We start from the raw sequence: 18,850 nt of genomic DNA, 5'->3' as shown, positions 1-18,850 counted from the left end.
CCTCCTTTCCTCCTTCCCTCCCTCCTGCCTCCAGGCCTCAGGCGGCCACGAAGCCTCCGCCGCCTGTGGTGCAGGCACAGCCCCAGGGGCTCCGGCCAAGGGCATCAGGGCACGGTGCCTGCAACCGGGGGCTCGAAGCCGAGCCTGTGTATAAAAATATCTCTATTTATGCATTTTCACCGCTCTTTGCCACATCAGTGCACCCAGGGAGAGGCCCGGCGTGAGCCCCGCCTGGGCCGCTAGCCCCAAACTCCAGCGCACGGCGAGATGTCACAGCGGGTAAATGGAGGAAGGCTCGGGGAAGCTCCGGGCTCGTGACGTGAAAAAGCTCCGCGGCGTTTGAAACGCTGATAACGCCGCACGTCGAGCGGGGAGAAGGCCTCTGCCAGGCTGCCAAGAAATGGTTTCTTCCCCCCCACCCCCCCCCCCGGGGGGAAAGGGTTATTTCTGATCAGCGAGCTCGGCCTGGCTGTGGGTGGTGTGGGTCGCAACGTTAGGTTTTGTTTCGCAGTTGAAAGCGAGTGTCATCTGCCGTGAAGAACGAGGAGGAAAGGATCCAAATATATGCAGGCTCGTGGGTTACTATTTACAGCTGCGGCCGGCTTTTTCTGCGTGGTCCTTTCCCTCCCGGCTCGCTCGTTTTCTTCCAGGTCTTGCTATCAGGGTGGGCGCTGAGGGAAGCGGTGCTGCTGTAGGTGAGGAGCAGAAGAGATGGGCACGGAGGAAGGCAGTGCTGTTGTAGAAGAGGAGCAGAAGTAGATCCTGCGTACTAAAGATGGCTTGGGAAAAGGCAGGGAAGCGTTTCAGAAGTTGGCAAAAAGCAGGTGAAAGAGGTGGGCTTTTGGGGGTTGCTGAGTAGCGAGGGATGAGGAAGGATAAAGGTGGGCAGAGCTGCCGAAATGCCTTGAAAGTACGGCTGTTGGCGTGGGGCAGGCAGAGGGAGATGGCTCAAAGGGCTCGGGAGATGGGGCTGATGTAATAACCGTAGTGCCAGCCAAGCAGGAAAGCGTGAGTAGCTGCTGGTAAATCGATGATCAAAGGGCTGCTGATAGAGGAAAGAGAAACGTGCTGGTGCTCTGGGCAGGCAGCAAGGGGACTCGAAAGTCCAAACAGAAAAAGAGAAGGATTTGGATGAATATAGTCAGTGCCATAACCCTAAAATGCTAACTCGTTTTAATAATTGATATTAATGCTGGACACTTAAATCTAATTTGCTTTTATTGTTCATTGTTTATTTATGTTGTTTATTCACTTTGCTGCTTCCACAGTAAAAGCCATTAGGCAGTTTCATTTTTGTTTCCAATCACTTTCACTCCTTGGCTGTCACGTACTTCCATGATGTCATTATGTTTGGGCTGCAAATGCTGCAGGGAAGTGTTTAACTCCAAACAAACTGTATTAACTGACTTCTTGAAATGTCATGGAAACAGTTCTAGTACCGATAGGCTTTGCAGGTTTTTTTCTATAATTTTAAGTTGTATGTAATGTAAATTTTAAGTTCTGTGAATACTTTTTGAAAGCTCTCAAGGGTTTCCCCTGTAACACAACACTTTTTATTTTTGAGCGTTTTGTAGGAAACAGCCTCTTTGAACAAGACTTCATTTCTTCAAGATAAATAGATTAGTTACCAAAATGCTGGTTGTCATTAACGGTGTTTGTAAGGACTGTGAAACAAAGCATGGGAAGGAAATGAGATTATGGAGGAAATATCAGAACGATTTTACCATGAGCTACTTATGTCACTAGGACAGAGCTGATGGGAACTTTTTTGCAACTTTGCAAACAGAATCCAACAGCTAAATTGTTCTGCGTTAGATTTTTCCTTGCGGTGGGACAACCAAAGTGTCTTTCAGTACAAAATTACTGATTGAAATTCTGGAAGTCTGCTTGAGTTATCAGTGTTAAGAATTTGCTTGCCGCAAAATTATTGTCCTGTGAAATGAAAACAAAGATACATGAATTAAAATTGCTGTCTGCCACTGAAATACTATTATTTTCAGGTAGCGAGGCTTAGAGGATGTTCATTTATTCTTTGTGTGCTCAGTTGTGTGTGTGGTACATCTGTGTAACCAGAAGCGTAGTCAAATTGTTCACAGTCACGTTGCTGTGGATAGAATTAAAGTAACTTTATAGTGAAGTTCAGTTGCCTTCGTACTGAAAAGGGTTTTGAGAAACTATTTTAAATATCTCTAGAGAAACTGCTACTTTCTGAGATAAAATTGCCGTTAGTGATCGGATTTGTCATTATTAAATCATCTGTCATAAGCGGCGTTTTAACTGCATTTCTCCAACTGTCTCTTTTTCAGGTGACCTTATGGAAGGAGAGCTTTATTCTGCTCTCAAGGAGGAAGAGGCCTCTGAATCGGTTTCAAGTACAAACTTCAGCGGTGAAATGCACTTCTATGAGCTCGTAGAAGATACGAAAGATGGGATCTGGCTGGTACAGGTACAGAAATTCTATCATTTGTTTTTATGCATTTATCACGTTCAATATATGTCTGGAAGGAGGAGTTTATGGGGGTGGTTAACTAGCAGGAAAAGTGGGCAGCAGAGAGGTGGAGGCAAAGATGGATGATACCAGGAGGATCATAAGGAGCAAATCTGTTCTAAAAACCAAGCAAGGCTGGAAGTGACCGGGTTCCTACACAGAGAAGAAGAAAACCTGTTGTTCTGTGGATTGCTTTCTGAAAGCCAGGTACTTTACAACCAGAAAACAAACAAAGCAGCACACACTTAACTCCATGAACTATGCAAGGACTTGGCCCTCGTTTGTGTGTTACATGAAGTAGGTGCACTAAGTATAGATGCTCCCAGCTGGCACAGGAGGGGTTCCTCTGGTTTCGCTCTTCTTTTGGTGTCTCCATGCTCAGCCCCAACTGGTTTAAGCGTCCGATTATCTCAAGGGCTTAGAGCACTTCTACAACCTCTCTTACCTCTTCGCAAAGGCAAGATCTGTGTGCTACTTCCCAGGCCAGCAGGCTGTTTGCACAACGTGTCCTGGTGGCTTAAAGTTTGCCGTTCCCCAAACCTTGTGGACTCACTGATTTATGGCATGCTTCGCTAGGGCTGCTTGAGAATGAGAGAACATTTGGGGGGGGGAGTGGGGGAGAGGAGACACGGGCTTCTGCAGATGGGGTTCTGAAATGATTTATCATCACTGCTGAGAACATATGAGAACATAAGATGAGTAATCTAGGCCAAAATGTAAAAACTACTTTTCTTCATCCACTTCTCCATTGATAAGAGATTTTGTTTAGGCAAACGTTCACTGCTACCGGCCACATCAGGCGACCAGAATTCTCCACCAGACAATTCATTGTTTAGTTGAGAGCTCTACTTCCTGGATTAAATGGTTTGTCTGGTCTCCTCTCTTCATGTTTTCTATTTAAATAGATTTTCAGGATTTAATGACTTGCTGGTACTAGAGCTGCATCGTTAACCACATCAGAGCTCACCCTAAAATAGATAACAAGAGGACAGACAACCTTCATGGTCGAAATGGCATTTGTATTTTGGAAAAGATCGTTGAGACTAAGTTTCAGGCTTAAAGCATACAGAAGGGGATTCTTAAAGCAGAGAGAAGGTGTTGAAAGGAAATTTAGTTAACGTCTCCCAGCTTGCTGACAAATACATTTACAAATATACTATGAAAAACCTCCTCTCTTCTCCATACTGTTCACAGGAGTAAAATGTGGCACTTCTCTGTTGTCAGTTGTTTGCAGAATTTTAATCATAACATATTTTCAGCTAGCTTTATAATAGCCAATTCAACAGGCTGCATTTTGATATCTCAAGTGTGATAAATGTTGTCATCGTTCTGGAAATATTTGAACAGCTATTCACTTGGTCACAATAGCTGTGGAAAAAAAAACTGGAATTTACTGAATAATTTACTTTGTGAACGCTATTTGTCTCTTTGTCGACAATAAAAACCACTAAAGATATCAAATTTCTTCTTTTCATTGTTGCCTTCACTCAAATTTTCATCGCTGAGTTTTCGTTTGTTCCCTTCCCTACCCGAACTTCTCTCCTGCGCTAGATTCTCTGTGTCCTTTCACGGATCTTTGCCTGCTCTTTTCACGTTCCTCTTCTCTGCAAAGCTTTTTTTATTATCGCTTTCCACTTCTGACTCCAGATTGCTGTCCTCTGTCACTCTCCTTTACCATGAGGCATGCCATGGAAGCTTCACAGCTAACGAGCTCGGTACTTAGCCAGGGGACGGTATGAGAGGAGGATGCCTCACGTAGCGGTTCAGTGACTGCAGAGCCTCCGTTCCCCTGCTCTGTTGCTGCTGGCTGGCAAGCAGAAAGGAGCTCCAGCTTTCAGGATCCTGGCTGTGGATCTGTTCCACACAGGCTGCGAAAGCAGCGGAGGGAGAGGATGAGTTCCGGCTCGGCTGGTGCAGTGGTGGTTGGTTGAGGTGGTGTTGAAGGCTTCACGATGGTATATCAGAACGTGGAGGCTGGGAAGGTGATTTTTGTTTTCCAGTGCGTGTAAATGAAATTTCCGGGGTGGCACAAGCTGGTGGTGTGATGGCAAACACTGTCTGCAGAGAATCAAAGAAAAAAGAGGAAACTACAATTATTTCCTGATATGTTTGACAAAATCAGAAGCGAATTCACCATTCAGAGCCAGGAAGGTGGATTTCTTGGAGAAAGTTGAAGGCCATACACAAGTCAACAAAGTGTTTTGTGGCTGTGTTTCTTTCTCTGGAAGTCCCCAAGCAAAGCAGCCAGGTTCGGTGGTGATTTGTTTACCCATGTAGCTGTTCACGAGTGCCCTGTGCTCCTGTACGGAGCTTCCACAGACAGCAGCAAGTTCTCTCTCCTATTAGCTCATGATCTCAACGCTTCTCCTTTTATGTTTTTCTTCTTGCTTGCCAGCTGCCGTTACGCGCTTCTCTGGCTGGGAAGGAGAATGAGTGGTAGTTGCTGGAGCAGGGGCTGGTGCTGCTTGGCCTGGTGGTAGAGCAGTAACACAGAGCACTGGCTTTTTTACACTCTGCTGTGGCTTATGTCTGGGGCTAGTCTCTGGAAGCGACATCTGACAATGTCATAGCCATTGTGGCTTTTTAAAAACGTACAATAAATGATCTACAGATAAAAGTCTTCTTTGAATGAAGTTAAAATCTAAATTTAGATATGTTCTTTAAAAGCAGTCCTTGTTGTAACATGGCAGTAGAGAGAAACAAAGGGAACTTTATTCCTGGCTTTGAAGCAGCAGGACAAACACCTTGAACATGTCTGGAAGAGGTGCAAAAGGGATGTAAAATCACAGAATCATCTTGGTTGGAAAGGACTTTAAAGATCACCATGTCCAACCATCGACCTGACCTGCTGAGTCCCAGCACTAAACCGTGCCCTTAGTGCCACGTCCACACATCTCTTAAATCCCAGTCTGATCTGCACCTGAGCTTCTTGTTCAGGCGGTATAATCGCAGAGTGAGGGATGTTTGTGCAGGGTTTTGGTGATCTTGTTTCTTTCTGTTTTCATTTGCTTTTGCTTGCATGTAGAGGAATTTTCATATTTGCCTTTTAAAATTTGCCAGGTGACTGGTTGTTCATGTTAGAAGGAACTTACGTGGAAGCACTTAGCTAATTTCTAATACATTGTTCAGTATTTGTGCTGTTTCCAATAGCCCTTCAGGACCGTTTACCACAGGATACGCAATTTTAACTTTCAGTAGCCTTCTTGAGTCGTCTTACCCAGCCAGCGGTGTAGAATACCCTCAGCTAAAACTTAACAGTTCTCAGATTGCCTTCATATGTTTGTTAATTGATTATGGCAGCTCATTCATTTTCAGCCTCTGTTCAGAACACCCCACCTTCCTTGAAAAACTACACATAATTATGAGGTAGTTAGTTTTTGCATGCTACAAGGGATTTAGTCTTCCATCCTTGCCCATTTTGATCAAATTTCTCATAGTCTTTCTCAGAAGAGAAGAGTTAAAAATAATAATAAAAAATCAGACACCTTTAATCCATATGGGTGGATTCTGAGCCAGTTGTGAGTCCTTGGGACAGAGTGGCTGTGGAAATTGTTCCATCAGCACAAAGCAGAGTAATAATCAGCGTGTGAAATGTTTCACAATGAGTAAAGGTGCAGAGAGTCAAGCAGAAAGTATTGATGTTATCTTGAATAACATAAAGGGGCCTTTTCCCATGCTTCTAATAAAGAACACACCAGTTCACTTTTAATTAGATGTATTTCTAAATGTGGATTGTCCCAATATTTCTACTTCTGTTTTGTCTGTGGAAGGGTAGAAATATAACAGTTAATTACAAAAGGTTCTGTGAAAAATACATAGGAAGTTTAATAGACCAATGCTTTTTTTTATATCTTTGTGGATATGAAGCCTTTCAGGGAGTGCATGGGCTCTGTACAGCGATATGAAGCTTCCTCTGCTCATTTACCCTCTGCAGGCACCTTGGAAGAGTTCCTGGGCCTCCAGGGGTCTGGATATCTCAAACTGGAAACTGCTGAACCGGACTGACAGCTCTCACTCACACACAACCCTACCAGTTCGTTGAATAAGTTAGAAATGAGTTTTGCTTTTGGCGAAATCACGCAGGTTTGTCCAACTGGGATAGCTGTACTGCTTCGTGCGGAGACCGACGTGCTGCGGCTGGGCGAGGGTTGGCTGCTCCTGGGAGGATTACCTGCATGTGTTTGTGTGCAGCGGGTAATGGTGCCTCTTCCCTCCCAGGTTTTGTTCTTCCTGATGATTTCAGCCCTGTTACAACTCCCTAGTGCCCGGTCCTGATGAGCACTTGGAGCTCTCTTTGTGGCCAAGCTCGAAAACCGAGTTTTGACTATTTGTGTGAACCAAGTTTTGACTGTTGGCGTGCATTCAGAATTTTGTGTGCTCTTAGGATGAGCAGGTGTGCCTGACACCTGGTATCCTGGCTGAGTTCCAGCTTGGATAATGTCGGAGCTTCCCTTGGTGCTTTCACTTGGATACAGTTTTCTCTTCCTTTAATGGCACGTACTCACATCCCATAATGGCTGAGAGATGCTGCCAAGGTGAATATTTTTCCATCACAGAAAAAAAAAATTAAAAAACGCATGTGCATCACGTAGCTCCGAGCTTCTGTTGTACTGTGACGATCTCACAATTCTGCCTTTCCGCTTTGATTTCTTCTTTTTAGCGTTCCCCTCTCTGGTGCCACGTAACAAACACAAATAGCACGGCACTTAATCAAACCAGCGAGGCACGAGGGTTGTTGAATGTGCAAAGCAAATAAATCGTCAGGATGTTTTTGCTGTTACTGAGGTTACTTTAGGTTTCTGAGACCATGAGACTGGGTAACAACTAGTTTTAAGGACTGATTTTTGGAATGTCCTCTTTAAAAAGCTGCTTGTCAAAAGCGTTCAGGTTCCACGTGAAATTACCCTTGCGTGTGCTGTGGTTTGCAAAGTGCTCAGGCTGCTGCAAGTTGTTGAGGTGGAAGCAACTTGTTAAGAGTGTTGTTTTCATTCCAGGGCAAAGTCTTGTGTGTGGTACATGGCAAGGATTATTCCCCATTCGAAAAACACTGTTTAATCCTATTTAGTGTCTTTGATATCAGGGTGTGTAGAAGCTCTTTCTTCCATCACGTGGCAGTAATTCTTACACATCGAATGGTTAGTACGTTTCTGTCCCCTGTACGACTTCTCTGTCAGAGGAGGAAGAGACAATAACTGAAGGAACTTGAATCGATCAAAGAAATGAGAGGTGGAATACCACGAAGTGTTGTTAGCTCTTTGTTTTGCCAATCTGACTTGAATTCTCGAGCCTTGTGATACTCAAACAGTCTCAGTCGTAAGCTTCAAGACTTACGGAGACCAATTCTTCTTATAATGACCTGCTTTGAAATCCCTACGTACCTGTCTAAAAGAGATTGAGCAAAATCTGATTTAAATGAGCAGAAAAATAGAAGAGTGCTCAAATGAGGCTGTTATGTTGTGCTCAAATACTGCCGGGGCACCAGAAGGGGAATCTCTCTTTGCGTATTGTTAGAGCAAACTCTTCAACAGCAGCAATGTGTCCTTGAGTCTCTTCGATATCTACGTCTTCTAATGGCATTTTAAGAATACGTTTCATAAAATAACTTATAAAAAGACTTAACAGTACCTGGGAAATTATGGTGCAGCTGCATCAGTGACAGTTACACAGTGGTCAGGGCGATATCTCTGCATCTACCTGAGAGGCTTTCGTTACGGATTAAGCAAGAGAGGCACGTTGCCCTATTTTTCAAAGCATTTATATGCTTCTTTTTCTGGGATATTTATTTTTAAAGCCTGTTTGCTGCTTTAGTGTCATAACTGTGGCTATTTTAACACATAGATCAAATTGATTTTAATAATTAGGTTCTCGATTGGCGTCACTTGGGACTGTTCTGTCTAACTCAAAGTAAGGAGAGCTCTTCACTGTGAAAGCTACCTATGCAAACACCTGTTGAAATCATTAGGATTTTAGTACTTTCGGTATTATATGTCCTTAGATTAGTTTTTGTTTTTTTTTTTTTACCTGTTGTGTCTGAAAGTCGCCTTTCCAGTTATTTTGATATGCAGTGGAAAATAAAGAAGAAAATTAGAATATATGGATAGATGGGGTTTGGGAAGTCTCCTTTGTTTCTGTTTGCTTTGCACATCTTGGTGGGATATCTTACCTGCAGTATTTCACAATATTGAGAATCTTCTGACCTTTCGGTGTATTTTATGGTCCTCCCAAATTCACAGATGCGGTACAAAGAGACTTGTGTCAGAGATTTCACAGGAAGCTTGTGGAGGGGTGCCCATCGAGAGCTTAACCTTCTCTCCAGTTCCTTCTTCCATTCTAGCTCTTCCACTAAAACAGCACAAAATTCATACGTAGAGGAAGAATACTAGTTCGGACCCAGTCCTCTGGCCTGGGTTGGGTGTACCTTAGGCAGCAGATCTATTCCGTGGTGTGGGATTGTGAAATGGCAGGGTTACTTTGATCCTATTGGATTCTCTTAGCCCGTTAAGATGATTAATGGATTAATTGGATTATCTCCATTGTATTATTTGTCACTCTGACAGTTGATATTTTGCAGAACGTGAAGGCAGCTAATAACGAGAGAAGCTTGAAGGGCTCGTGTTCCTGTAAATGTCAGAGTTGTTTCCCAGCAGTGCTAGTTGATCTCCTAAAAGATACCTGAGTTTTGTTTTGTTTTTGTTCTGTGTGAGCTTTGTCTTGACTTCTTCAATATGAAATAAAGCATTTGACTGAAAGGGGCCGTCTTGATTAGTGACTTCACCTCTGCCAGACCGTGGAATGTGTGTTTATAAAACACCTTGCTCTCTCTCTTAAGTCGTAAGTTGCCCGTGTGTAATACTCCTATCGACTGTTCCACTCTTCTTGGAAATCTATCTGGCTTTTGGCCTGAGAGTTTTCATGGCTAATTTGTTCTTACTGTGCTTAAATTGACATTGCCCTTTGGTTTCTGTGACTCCTAATGCCTGCCCCGCTCCTCCCGGTACCTGAGATCAGTCAACCAGTTTGTTTTTGTCAGGCCTAGTATTTCCTAGGATTTGCTTATTTCACAGCCAGTTAATATTGATGGCTTACAGTTCCTGTTGGATCAGCTAAGAGACCCGAGCTTTTCCTCTCGTCATCGTTTCTAACTGATGAACTCCCCGAGTGTCCTGTTCATTATTGAATTCAATTTCATTTCTGACACTCTGCATTACGAGATTTGTGCAGCTCTTCCTGGGCGGCATTATAATCCTCTTTTGTACCTAGACGTGCTTCCCAATTTTATGTCATCTACAAATGGCTTTGGGAGCCTTCAGCTTTCTGCAGGAACGGCATTAATAGGAACATATGCTCAACCGATTGCCGAGATAAATCCATTAAGAAGCCTGTTACTACCTCTCTGGCATTTTGATATTTTCTTGCCTTTTCTGATTCACTTTCAGATTTTTTTTTTACACACTATAAAAATTTATCTCCAGTCCTCTAGAAAATTTTCCACGTGGCATAATGCTAGACCCTCTGCCAAGATTACGACGTTTCCTTTGTCTTGAAACTCGGTTCTTTTTCTCCAGGAGAAGATTGATTTTTAACTCGCAGCTTAAGCAGGAATGATACAACTTCAGTAATTCCGTGCTGGAAGGGGATGGAAAATGTAATCATCTCTGTGCCTTTACGATTTGCCCTACAGTTTTGCATACCGTTGAGATCAAAGTAGTGGGATATTTTTTTCATTCGCTCTTAAATATAGTTGCTCACTCTCCGGTCAGAGCGTAAATTACCCTGACAGTGTTTTTATACAAAATCTTTGCAGGTGCATCTGCGGCTTTGTGTGCTCGTTGTGTGACAGCTCGGTGACAGATAGCCTACTTACTGATTTTAAGTGCATTAAGTTCTGCCTCCATCTTCAGGTGATCGGCTCTTTCCATACGCTTGCTGACCTGTCCATAGCCAGCCATCTCCTCATCATCTGAAAATTGAGCCAGAGCGTTAATTTCATTTCTGAGACCCAAATTACCTTACGCTTCTACCTTCAATGTATCTCAGGCCTGCTTCTTTTTCCCATGTTCTGTCCTTATTCAGTTGGTTGAAAAGCCTTTTGGTGTAGCTTCTAATGTTTCTTTGCATAGTCTAACTTAAATTGCCCTTTGCCTTACTTGGTATTTATTTCTCGCTTATCTTTCTTTGCTAGCTCTTCCTGTTTAATTAAATAATTTATTTTTTTATTCCTTGTAGATTCTGACTGGTTCTAACATATTTTTGGAAGTCTTTGCTAGGAAGAAATGCAGGATTTGACATCTTTCCCCCCCATGCTTAAAATATAAAATCCTGATAGCTTCGCCACCTTGGACTTGAAGAACTTGCAGGCCTCTCTTGCATTCCAGCTCCCGGTTTCCTCAATCACAGCTTTCCTTAAGTTACATTTCTTAGCTTACCAAAAATCACACTTCTTAAATAAAGCCTGTTACAAGTGTTTGCAAGTTATCTTTAATTTCAACCGAATTACACTGTGATTGTTTAACCTCCAGTTGCTTTCTCTGACCCCCCCCACTTCCACAGAGACGATTGCTTTCCAAAATCCCTTGTCTCTGTGGTGAACTCCCAGCGCTGTAAGTGGGCGTTGTCTGCAAGGAGCAGCTGCAATAGATGCCTCTTTTTTTTTTTTTTTTTTAACTGTAATGACATAAGGCATGAGACCAAGACATTTTGCAAAGTGTGCAAAACCATAGTAAGGTTCTTGCTATCTAGTTACTAAATAAAAACTGCCAGTTCTGGCCTTGTCTTGCAACATAAACAGCTTTCTCCAAGGGAAACAGGCTTTTTTGGAGGATGGGAATTAATCTGATTTTAAAAAATACAAAAAAATACAAATAGCCCAATAACCATGCTAGGTTTTTACTGAGCTCACACAGGGTTTGGGGAGCAACTGATCTCTGAGTAGTTGTTCCAAAGAGTAAGAGCTACCAACGTTTTACTTGGATGCTTACTAATAAAGCTTAATGATTCCTTTCTATGTCAGGTGCGTTTGTCATGCTGTGGTGGCTCTGAGGATATATTGATATAAGTGTCTTAAGGTGTCCTTAGGAATGTGGTCTCTTTGTCGAAGCATACAAAAGGAAGAAATTTCAAATATCCACAGTAATTGCTTCAGTTACAGTTCAGTTTTAGGGGATGTAAAGAAGCCTCGGTGGTGCAGGAGGCTTCCCCAGCTGGTTATCTTGGTGCTTGAAGGTTACATTAAGCTAATCCCTGGGGAAGCAAAAAGCCTTTCCAGACTGACATGTATGTTTTGATAACAGCTTGAAGGACTGCTGTCTAGATGTTCACCTGTGATTTTACTTAAACACGTTGGGCTCAGAGGAATGGGAGCGTGATCTCCAGCTGCAGTTTCACTTTGTTTCCCTATATAGGAGGTTGTGCTGAGTGAATCCTTACATTTTTAGTTCCTGGGTGGATGCTGCTTACCACAAATCAGATAATGTTTTGAGCCTCAACAGGCAGACATGCTTTCCAGCTGTGTGTCTCAGCCTGTACGCAGAGAACTGTTAGTCGTGCTGCCAACCTGACTTACCGAGGAAAACTGACATTTCAGGTTATTAAGTCTGAGAACGACTGGGAGAAGTTTAATGGGGGGTAAACAAATACCTAACAAATGGAAACTTCAAAACTTAATTTAAAAACACATTTTCAAGTGGCTGCCAGTCAGTTTGCATAAGCACGTGAGGCATTTCTAAAATAGAAAGTGTGACTGCTGATGGAGTAATGCGTGATCGGTCACGTCATTCAGATTTACCTGCCAACAAAAGGCAGGCAGGTTTTTTTTTCTCCCCCCCTTCTCTGTACAGTTATAAGTCAGAGGATGGTGCTTATTCGTTGTCCTTTGCATCTGTAGCAGCTTACGTCTAGGTCACCAGAAATACTTTTTTAACGTACTAGGTTATAACAAATTAGACCTTGGGATATATCACAGCAAATTATCATCCTGAAATGGCAGATGGGACGTTTGGAGTTGGTGGAACAGTCACGTGAACTCACGGAGTGAGTCACTGACAAAGGTGTAAGAAATAAAGATTTTTAGGCATTATCTGGGAGTTTGATCATTAGTTTCTGCTGCTCAGAAGCGATTGTTGGCAGTCTAATCTGGTACCAAGTGCAGACATTATAACGCGTTTTACTTGCTCTGAGACAAGGTTTCTTTGGTATGCTGTAACTTTAATGGAGCGTGGCGATAAAATAATTGTCTTTTTTAACTGCAAAGAAGAGGAACCTGCAATACAATTTCCCTTTGTCTCTTACAATGAACCAGTTAACAATAGCTTTGTTGTTTTCCCAAAGTTTTTGAGTGTCACTGATATTATTATCTTAGCAGGTACTTAAAATGATGATGCAGTTTTGCCTTTCTGCAGAAACTGTATTTCTGTCAGCTTCACTTTCCAGAGACACTTAGCGTGATTACCTGTTGTACGTTCCTATTGTAAGCCGTAAGGGAAGGGGAAAACAGTAGTAAGGGTGACCAGATCTTTAATTTTATAATATTTACTCTCTATTTTGGGAAGCAAACTTACTGTGATACTAAATTATTACCTCTTTTGTCACTAGGTCATAGCAAACGACAGAAGTCCACTGGTGGGTAAAGTCCACTGGGAGAAAATGGTGAAGAAGGTATCGAGATTCGGCATACGTACGGGCACTTTTAACTGTTCCAGTGACCCCAGGTATATTCTTAAAGGATTACCTAAATCCCCAGAATGTCTTAAGGCTTAGCCGTATTCTGGCAGCGGGGCTTCCTGCGTTGTAAAAGTAGCTGTGATAGAGGGTGGCTTTAATCGTGGTTTTTATCTCTGCTAAAGGCTGTTCTGAATATTGCATTATTTATCAACATCAGCAGCACACATCTGCAGCTTCCTGAAGCATCACGGGGAGGTGCGTGATTAGACTAGACTCTGTAGAGCGTAGTGCAGCAGTGGAAGGGAGTGAACAGGAGAATCTAGCCTTGTAGTCAAGGCATTCGGGGACAAGAGCTGTGCTTTCTTAGCACAAAGCTGAATATAGCCCATACAGGAGAGCTGTATCAGTTGTAGAGTTGCTATCTTGCCATCTGGAAAGGGGAAACACAGGTTAGGGTGTACCTTGGAAGCGGTGCCTGCTTCTCAGGGTTGCTGACAAGCCCCGTTCCCTGACAAATACGTATGTGTTTATATATAAACCTGAACACGCCCTTTGACAACATACAGCGTGCTCTGCAAGACTCACTGATGTTTGCGTATGATTTGAAATGAGAAAGAAGAGCAGAGTCAAAGAAGCTATTCATAATTCTGTGCCACCCTAAAAGCAATTGTTTCTACAACATTTTGCTGGAAGCGTTTGCTTCACATGACAAGAAACCTTGTCTAGAATTCCAGTCATATGCGTGGATATGCACACGTGTTACATATCTTAATCCTAAACGTTTACAGAAATCACAAAGTTAATCATGAGGGAAAATTGGTAGACTTTGCAGTGTTTAGCAAAATAATCTTGTATAATCAAAACACTGGTATTTGAGCATTTTACATGTTTGGCAGTGTTTCTCTTTGCATAGCTCCTAATTAGTCTTAGTATTATGATAAAATATATTTTAAATTAACACATAAATGGTATTTTTTGTAATACAAGAAGTGTCTTGTTTTCTTGAGTCAATCCTTGTGAATAGTTTTCACTAAGTTGCAGCTGAAGTGCCGGAGAAGACCACATGCAGTAGTAGACAGGATACCTTTACTAGGGGGCAATATCTTGGGGCTCCTTCTAAAAATGCTACATTCAGATTCCTGAAATGAGGAGTTGTGCTTGTCTAAAGCGATGTTGATAGACCCAGCCAAGAAAGAGCGTAGGTCAGTTGGCTGGTGAATGAGGCGGGTGGCTCACGAGCTCGTCTCATCTCCGCGCTCTGCCAGGCAGTGAGAGTGTTCTTTCAGCCCACACCATCTGGTGGCATGTGCCTGCTTCCTCCTCTGCTGGTTTTTGTGGTGAGCTCTCACCACACCTCTCAACCAGTTCTTCCAAAGCAGCCCCACTAGGAAGTGCATACCCGTCTCAGCTTCACTAAAGCAACTGTGAACAGACCAACATCTTTTTAACTTCATCCTGCTGCCACTTGGCAAAAGTAGGATGGAAAGAAGCACTGGGAAAAGGTTATCTGCAGGTTTGGGAAAGCAGTGGGACGCTGACTTGTATTGTAATGGTTGTTTTCTTGGCCGGAATGCCTAGGAAAAATAGCTTCTAATACTAAAGCTTTGTAGTGAAGAGAAAAGCGTCTGCTAGCATACTTTGCAAAGCCAGTTACAAAGCGTGAATGACTGATGTGTGCCCTCGTTTACTCTAATAACTGGTGGAAATTAACACCACTCCTCTCCAGTGTTTTACAAGTATATGTCTCTTTACAGCCTTCCTGTAAGATAGCAAACATAACATAAATGTTCTTTGTCGGAGAATATTTGGGTGCCTGTATTTCCTGCTGTTATCTGTACGAACTCCCAGGTGCTCACCGTGTTTAATTTTGGGGCTCATTAAGGAAATGTAAGGACTGCGGCTCCAGGAGTAGAAAACCGTAATCTAACTTGCCGTTTTCTTTGTAGATACTGCAGGAGGAGGGGTTGGCTGAAATCCACCCTCATCATGTCAGTTCCGCAAACCAGCACCTCCAAGGGCAAAGTAATGCTCAAAGAATATAGCGGACGCAAGATTGAAGTGGAGCACATTTTCAAGTGGATCACAGCCCACGCTGCTTCTCGGATCAAAACCATCTACAACTCCGAACATTTAAGAGAAGAATGGAACAAAAGCGACCAGTATCGTGTGAAAATCTACCTGTTTGCCAACCTCGACCAGCCTCCGGCCTTCTTCTCTGCACTAAGTGTAAAGTTTACTGGAAGAGTAGAGTTTATTTTTGTGAACGTGGAAAACTGGGACAATAAAAGTTACATGGCAGAAATCGGCGTCTACAAGACGCCGTCCTACATACTTAGGACTCCTGAGGGGATCTACAGGTATGGAAATAACACTGGTGAATTCATATCACTACGTGCCATGGATTCCTTTTTGCGCTCGCTGCAACCAGAAGTTAACGATTTGTTTGTTTTAAGCCTAGTTTTGGTTAATCTGATGGCTTGGATGGACCTGTTTATTACACAGGGCGCTACTATAAAGCGTTTTGTGGTTCTTATAAGCACTTTAGGGACGTATAATTCACTACTAATTATTTCCTGGCTACCTGTGTTGGGTTTTTTGCAACTACCTTACTTAGACAGCTTTTACGAGTACAGTTTAAAACTCTTCAGGTACTCTAACACGACTACTTTGGCTTCTTGGGTAAGAGCCGACTGGATGTTCTACTCCTCACACCCAGCCCTCTTCCTCAGCACGTACCTCGGTCATGGTTTACTCATCGACTACTTTGAGAAAAAAAGAAGGCGCAATAACAACAACGACGAAGTAAACGCGAATAATCTGGAGTGGCTGTCAAGTCTGTGGGACTGGTACACCAGCTACTTGTTTCATCCCATTGCTTCTTTCCAGCACTTCCCTTTTGACTCGGACTGGGACGAAGACCCAGACTTGTTCTTGGAGCGACTGGCCTTCCCCGATCTCTGGCTTCACCCTCTGATACCGACTGATTACATAAAAAACTTACCGATGTGGAGGTTTAAATGCCTCGGCGTCCATTCTGATGAGGAGATGCTGGAAACCAGTCAAGACAGCGAAAGTGACTCGGACAGCGAAAACAAAGAGGTCTTCAGCAGCGAAAAAGAAGTCTCGGAGGACGATGAGCCAAACACATTTCATAGGCCCAGCGAGGGAGAGCGGCGGTGCCGTGCCGAGACCTGTTCGTGTGCCAGTAAATATTGTCACAGCGAGCCGTATGAACGGAAAGCGAGGTCGTACGGGTCGTACAGCACCGCAGGTGACACGGAGCCAGACTGGTCAGCGTGGCCCCCCGAGATGTTGCACTGTACAGAATGTGTTGTGTGTCTAGAGAATTTCGAGAACGGCTGCCTGCTCATGGGCTTGCCGTGCGGCCACGTCTTCCACCAGAATTGCATCGTGATGTGGCTGGCCGGGGGGCGGCACTGCTGCCCTGTCTGCAGGTGGGCTTCGTACAAAAAAAAGCAGCCATACACACATCCGCAGCCTTCGTCACACGATACCCCATCTTAGCTGTGCGCTGCCGTCCTTTGTAAGCTTTCAGGATATTACTGCTTGCCTTTTAAATGTTAGTCACTTAAAAGATTATGTGGTTTGAAGTTTTAGTTTAAATGTTAGTGCAGTGAACTAAAATATACATGATGCTAACGTTAACGACAGAATCATTTGGTTGCCTTGTATGTTGAACTGAATGCATACTTAATCGTACGGTAACTCTTTTCTTTTCAACATCCGGAAACTCGATGCTGTTTTTGTAAGCACAAAAATCAAGCCTACAACAGAAGCGTATTCCAGCAAACGTTTACACGTTAGGATGTGGGTGAAATCGAAATTCGAATCAGAGACAATTGCTTAATTTAAGTGTTTCTTATTTTAGAGTCTGTTCAGCACATCTTTGTTGAATAATGTATGTTGTAAGACAGTACCATTTAAAAAGAAATCCGTGAAATAAATTATTTTAAAAGGAGATTTGTAATGTTAATTGTTTTGATAAATATTTTGTGTGTATGGTTACAGATGTCTTGCTGGTCTGATTTATCTGTGAAGACAATAAAAATATAACACGACTTTTGTGACTAATAACTCGTCTCCTAGTGATGCTGGAATTCCTTCCTCCAGTGTTTGCCGCTGACCAGGCAGAAGGCAGTGGTGTTACACTGCAGGCTTCTTCATTCCTAAGTTTTTGGGGTTGAGGTGCTTCTCTGCTTGACCAGGGCTTTTCTAATTAACCACAAATGGCTTTATCAGGCAGAGATCCTCTTCTGAACCAACTGTCTCTCCAGTACCCCTATCTGCAGACATCTAGGAAAACTTTAGAGCCTCCCTCTACAGCCTCAGAGGGAACCGTCATGAAACAGCAGAATGGGATGTGGTGCCTGAAGCAGCTCGTAAAGGTAAAATTTGCCAGATTCCAAGTGGTTTTTTGGAAGTGACTTCAGATTTCTTGGAGAAGAGTGAGATGTTTGATGCCAGGAAAAAAAAAAAAGGCAGTCTTGTTTCTTTGTCTTTCAGTAAGAAACTCTAGTTTTGGTTGTACCTTTCAGAAATCATCTGACTAAAATCTGAAGGAATTTTTTTTTGGGAGGGGGGGAGGAGTGATAATTTATGATGATGAAGTAGAAGAAAAGGTTAATAAACCAGAAAGGGGTTTTAATTTGTTTAACGTGTTAGAAGCAAGAGTGTCATTTTTATTTCCTTCCTGGCTCTTGCCCATGTGATATAAAAAGATAAATAAAGGTGATGGTGGGAAATGTAAACACAGGTCACTCTTGCAGTTAGGATCTCTCTCTTTGCTGTCTCCCTGCAGCCATTTGGGAGGTTTGCGCTCACAGAGCTCTCTGGCATTGTTTCCTCTGTGCAGGAGACCCGGACACTAACTTTTTTCCTAATCAACAAATGTTTCACACCTCCAGTCAGTCACCAGGTGTCATCGCAGGAGGACACTCTCCTAATAACCGGAGGAGCTGTTTTTAACTGTGAGTATTTTTTTCTTTCCTCATTTCCTATTGCAGTACTGAAGCAGGGAAGTAGAAGGGGCACGATATCTGCCACCTCCCTCCTAGTGCAGACGGAAATTTTTACTCCATTTGAGGCCTGGCAGTACACGGCCTTTATCCCTCGCTACTGAGGCAGAGCAGTGACAAGGCGTAACGGGGGCGAAGAGCACTTCTTTTACCAGTGCATGAGCAGTGTGACGCTCAGTCATGTGCCTCATAAAAAAAAAAAAAAAAAGGGGGGGGGGCTGAAATCCACATTGCTGCACCTCACAGAGGCTTGGCCACCTCAAAAGAGGAAAACTTCAGGGAAAATAATTAATGCTGTAGCTGACATACAAAAGTACACAAGTGAGGGTTCGCTTTAGCACTAGTTTTCCCCGGTACCTCAGCATTTTGAAACACCAGGAGGGGTGAGTTCAAGCGAGGCCGTGTCCTCGGGCACTGCGTGCCTCTGCTGCTGGAAATCCGTCAGCTCCACGTGGGTGCGCGGGGCCGGCTTTATTTGCAAACTGCCGTGCACGCCTGGTTCAGCTGAAGACTGCTTTCATGCCCTCCGTTGCTCTACTATCCATTTCTTCTGATAAATGACACAAACTGCCGTTTAATTAGCAGAAAAGCCACGGAGGGCGCATCCATATGCGGGGATAATTATGACCAGTAGATGGTAGTGACGGAAGGCTTCGTCCCCTCGTGT

At 43.3% G+C, this 18,850-nt stretch overlaps 1 protein-coding gene across 3 annotated transcripts in view; it reads left to right on the top strand.

Moving 5' to 3' along the window:
- LOC121070164 (charged multivesicular body protein 3) overlaps positions 1 to 18,850 on the top strand; it is a 30,678-nt gene that overhangs the window by 610 nt on the left and 11,218 nt on the right. The window contains exons 2-4 of one of the 3 annotated variants that reach the window (XM_040556847.1): positions 2,307 to 2,446; positions 13,079 to 13,194; positions 15,094 to 17,242. In XM_040556847.1, the coding sequence (XP_040412781.1) occupies positions 2,307 to 2,446; positions 13,079 to 13,194; positions 15,094 to 16,672 (1,835 nt within the window). In that variant the 3' untranslated portion in view covers positions 16,673 to 17,242. Of the gene's footprint in view, positions 1 to 2,306; positions 2,447 to 13,078; positions 13,195 to 15,093; positions 17,243 to 18,850 lie in introns of those variants that run through there. The other 2 variants (XM_040556849.1, XM_040556850.1) reach the window with 2 other exon arrangements.

The sequence above is a fragment of the Cygnus olor genome, chromosome 4 (assembly GCF_009769625.2).
Source record: "Cygnus olor isolate bCygOlo1 chromosome 4, bCygOlo1.pri.v2, whole genome shotgun sequence".
Classification (NCBI taxonomy): domain Eukaryota; kingdom Metazoa; phylum Chordata; class Aves; order Anseriformes; family Anatidae; genus Cygnus; species Cygnus olor.
Note: the sequence above shows the minus strand (reverse complement) of the source record. Positions and strands in the feature narration are given on the sequence as shown.